This window comes from Myotis davidii, unplaced genomic scaffold (genome assembly GCF_000327345.1).
Source record: "Myotis davidii unplaced genomic scaffold, ASM32734v1 scaffold168, whole genome shotgun sequence".
NCBI lineage: Eukaryota > Metazoa > Chordata > Mammalia > Chiroptera > Vespertilionidae > Myotis > Myotis davidii.
Window position 1 is genome coordinate 2,724,279 of NW_006383016.1, and position 3,458 is coordinate 2,727,736.

Below are 3,458 nucleotides of genomic sequence, written 5' to 3' on the forward strand. Positions count from 1 at the left end.
AACAGGGAGGGAGGTTGATTCACTTGTTAGGTTCTTATAAGTGACTGTTTCTGTGTTCTACACCCAGTAATAAACAGGCTTTGTCTTATACTTTAATTTAAATCTTTGCCTAGCCGCATTTTTAAAGTGTCCAGGAACAAAAAAAGATGAAAATGTTTCAATTTGCAGCTCAAGCTCTTGTAACTTTATAAAAAGAAATAACATTTCTCAGAAGTTGCACACAAAGGACATTGTACTTCCACCAGCCTAAAGGTTAATATTGCATATTGTTTTCAATTAGGAATACAATAGATATGGCTGGTGGGTAGGAGAAATGAAGGGAGCCATTGGCTTGGTGCCGAAAGCCTACATAATGGAGATGTATGATATCTGAGAGTCCTGGGTAAGTACATTTTAATCCAATATTCTGTAATAGCTCATATGTTCTCTTGGTCTCTGCATTATGAGTCTTTGCCTTTTTCTGAGTCTTGGTAGTTTTCTGATAACATGGAGATTATGCTTCCAAATCATCTTCTTCTTTTTAAAAAGGAGTCTGGTTCAATTTTTAAAATAATTTTGTAGAATTTACTGTGGAAATAGATTATTAAGAGAAAGTCCCTGTGATAATCCAAACCTCCTCCTCTTTAGTAAAATACCACTTTTTATGGGTATTTTAAGAAGCCCAGTTGACAGAAAGAAGGCTGAGTAAACATTCATTTTTCCTCAGCTAAAAAAATGTAATTTTTTCCTAAACAGGAAAGAGCAACGTTTTGGTCGAAGAAAAAAATGATAATGAACTTTCCCCTCTGCCCGCAGCCGAGGAGGGGTCGGTCTCCTGCTACTCTGCAAAGGCTGTGGAATCAGACCTGCCAGGGAGGCATGAGCAGCAGCTCATAACCTTCCTTTGTTTTGTTGAGCATCCTGCATCTTCATTACTTTCTGCATTCATAGCATCCCTCTGATGTGAAACTAAATGAAGGATATTAATGCAAATTAGATACACGCTGTACACTTAGACCTGTTGCTGTTTTGCAAAGAAATGATTATAGTTTTTACTTACTCATTTGATTGGTGTGAAGAATTCAGCACTATTTTATATGTTCCACGCAGTCACTGCTACTTCTGGTATGAGTTACAACTTCTCTCAATATTGGCCGTCAGTTATTTTTGTAGACTATAACATAATTTCCATAGAAATTTAAACTGAAGATATCGTGGAAGTTTTTGGTAGATGCTTTAGTAAAGCCTTAAAGAATAAGGTATTATTAAAGCTTTATAGATGATTTATGCCAGTATTTATTTTCCACACAATAGTAACATGTTTTCCCGAAAGAATTTTACACTTGGCAAGTTTACTTTATGTTAAATCTCACCACAAGAAAGGAAGCAGGATCGAATTGCAAATGGTAGTGTGCTGCCACCTTCTACAACACGCGCTGACTGGAACGGTGGTTCGTGTGAAGTCCTGTATCAATAGCAGATACCCTGGTCAGATGGTGGGCTGGCCAGCATCTTCTACCATCAGTTTGTTTAAATTTAATAAAATAAAAAATTCATAAGACCCACCGCCCATTCTCCACCACCGTAAGGGCATAAGCAATCTCGGTGTGCTCCGAGGTGAGGAGCGGACCCAGCCCTCTTCTCCTGCCTGATCCCGGCTGGGGCAGGGAGCCCACCGCAGTGCATAGCTCCGGGCAGAAGAAGGAGCAGTCTGGGGACCACAGCAGCACACGCACCAGCAGCAGCCTGACAGTGGAGTCCCAGGCCCCGCTACCTGAGCAAGACTTGCAGAATTCTGTCACACCTGTTCATGTGTATTTGAAACCAAAGGTATTTTAAATGCCTACAAGATACTGGTCTGCTCTTACATCGCAAGGTACTGCTGAACGGATGATTATTTGGAGTAGCTATAATCTCCTCATATTGAATCACTGATTAACACATACCTTTGTTGAGCTTTTCGGATCTTTGCTTTATGAAGATAAAGGTTCTGACTATGCAAGCTGATGATATTTAAAAACCTCCATTATTTACAAAAAACTATTTACAGGCACTATTTCAGAGTGTGTATCTACCATTATCGCCTTAACACCACAATCATGTCATCTCAGATGTTAAAGAATATTAATTTTAGGGATTGCGAGTAAACTCTAGTTTGTATAAATTAGACATTGTTGAGCTCAAGCTTTCAGATAGGAATTTGTGCCCTTGTTAATATGGTCCTAATAGAGAGCATTGGGGTAGAGTGAAATCATCTTGGGAAAAGTAAGACAAGCAGAGATGAGGCTACTGGGCTGGTTTTCGAAGCCCGAGAGGTTGAAAAGCAAAGGCAATGGTGGGTTTCCACAAAACGTGGACTTGCTGGTGCCGTGGACACAGGTTTCCTGCTTCTGGCTTCAGTGAAGAGTGTAGCCCTGGGCCAGTAGGTGGCAGCAGCTTTTCATTGCACACCCAGCCACTGAGCAGCCCTCCCCCACTCGGGCCCAAAGCCCCGCAGAATGCAGAGCCTGTAGAACCTTGTTGCCTCCTTTTACAGTTAATCCAGGAGAGGGAGTCCTTCGCCAACGGATGACCAGCGATTCCAAGCCAGGCAGTCTCCCTCTGAACGTGGCAAGACAGAAATCTAGTGTGGCCTCTGCTGGAGCTCCTCGGGCCTTTGTTCTTTTCTAACTGGAATCCAGGTGGGAGATGGACAGAAAACCAAGATTTCAAATCGGAGTGACAGGAAAAGTAATCATTGCTTTCAGTTCATGACAACTTTGTATTCATTTGGTGAAATCTTCTGTATACTACCAGGGAGAAAGTTTTCCTTACACCCTTGACAATATATCACACACTCTTCAAATCATAATAATATAATTAATGTGAATCTAAACAACATGGCTTGTCAGAAAATGTGCTAATTGCTATGTTCTCATTATGTTTGCTTAGCTTTTATTTGTTTTTCTATGAACAGTTAGAGAGCTATTTTTTTTTCCAAAGGTGATTGTAAGTCATATTTTATATAGCATTTTGCTTGATTATTTGCACTGTACTGAATTTGTACTCTATTGCCATTAGATCTTACAATAATGTTCCACTCTGCAAATTTTTAAGGTTCAAATAAAGTTTAATTGTTTGCAAACTGTTATGATGCTAATAATTCAACAGCCTGCTGTGTTACTAATGAAATTACTTTGTTATGATTAATTTGGAAAATAGTGTGTTGATTGTAGTAATTAAGCACAACAAGGTGAAGTAAATGATTCTAATGCCATCTGGCCTCCAAAGTGAATGAAGAAATGAAATAGAGCTGTCATCAGAATTTATTCAAAGAAGTAAGGATAATACAAATGACGTTCATTGCTCTAAGGACGCACCCTTAACCACATCTCACTCCATTCTCTTTTTGCCGCTTGGTTGCCTATGACACTTCCTTTTATGAAAAAAAAAGAATGCTATTTAGCCTAGTAATTGTTATCAATACTTTATATTATTTT

General features: G+C 39.3%; 1 protein-coding gene across 1 annotated transcript in view; it reads left to right on the plus strand.

Annotated features, from left to right (window-relative positions):
* SKAP2 (src kinase associated phosphoprotein 2) overlaps positions 1-3,121 on the plus strand; it is a 148,163-nt gene extending 145,042 nt beyond the window's left edge. Inside the window, exons 12-13 of the mRNA XM_006778984.2 lie at positions 281-382; positions 736-3,121. Coding sequence (XP_006779047.1) covers positions 281-373 — 93 coding nt within the window. The 3' untranslated portion in view covers positions 374-382; positions 736-3,121. The remainder of the gene's footprint in view (positions 1-280; positions 383-735) is intronic.
* Positions 3,122-3,458: the final 337 nt, after the last annotated feature.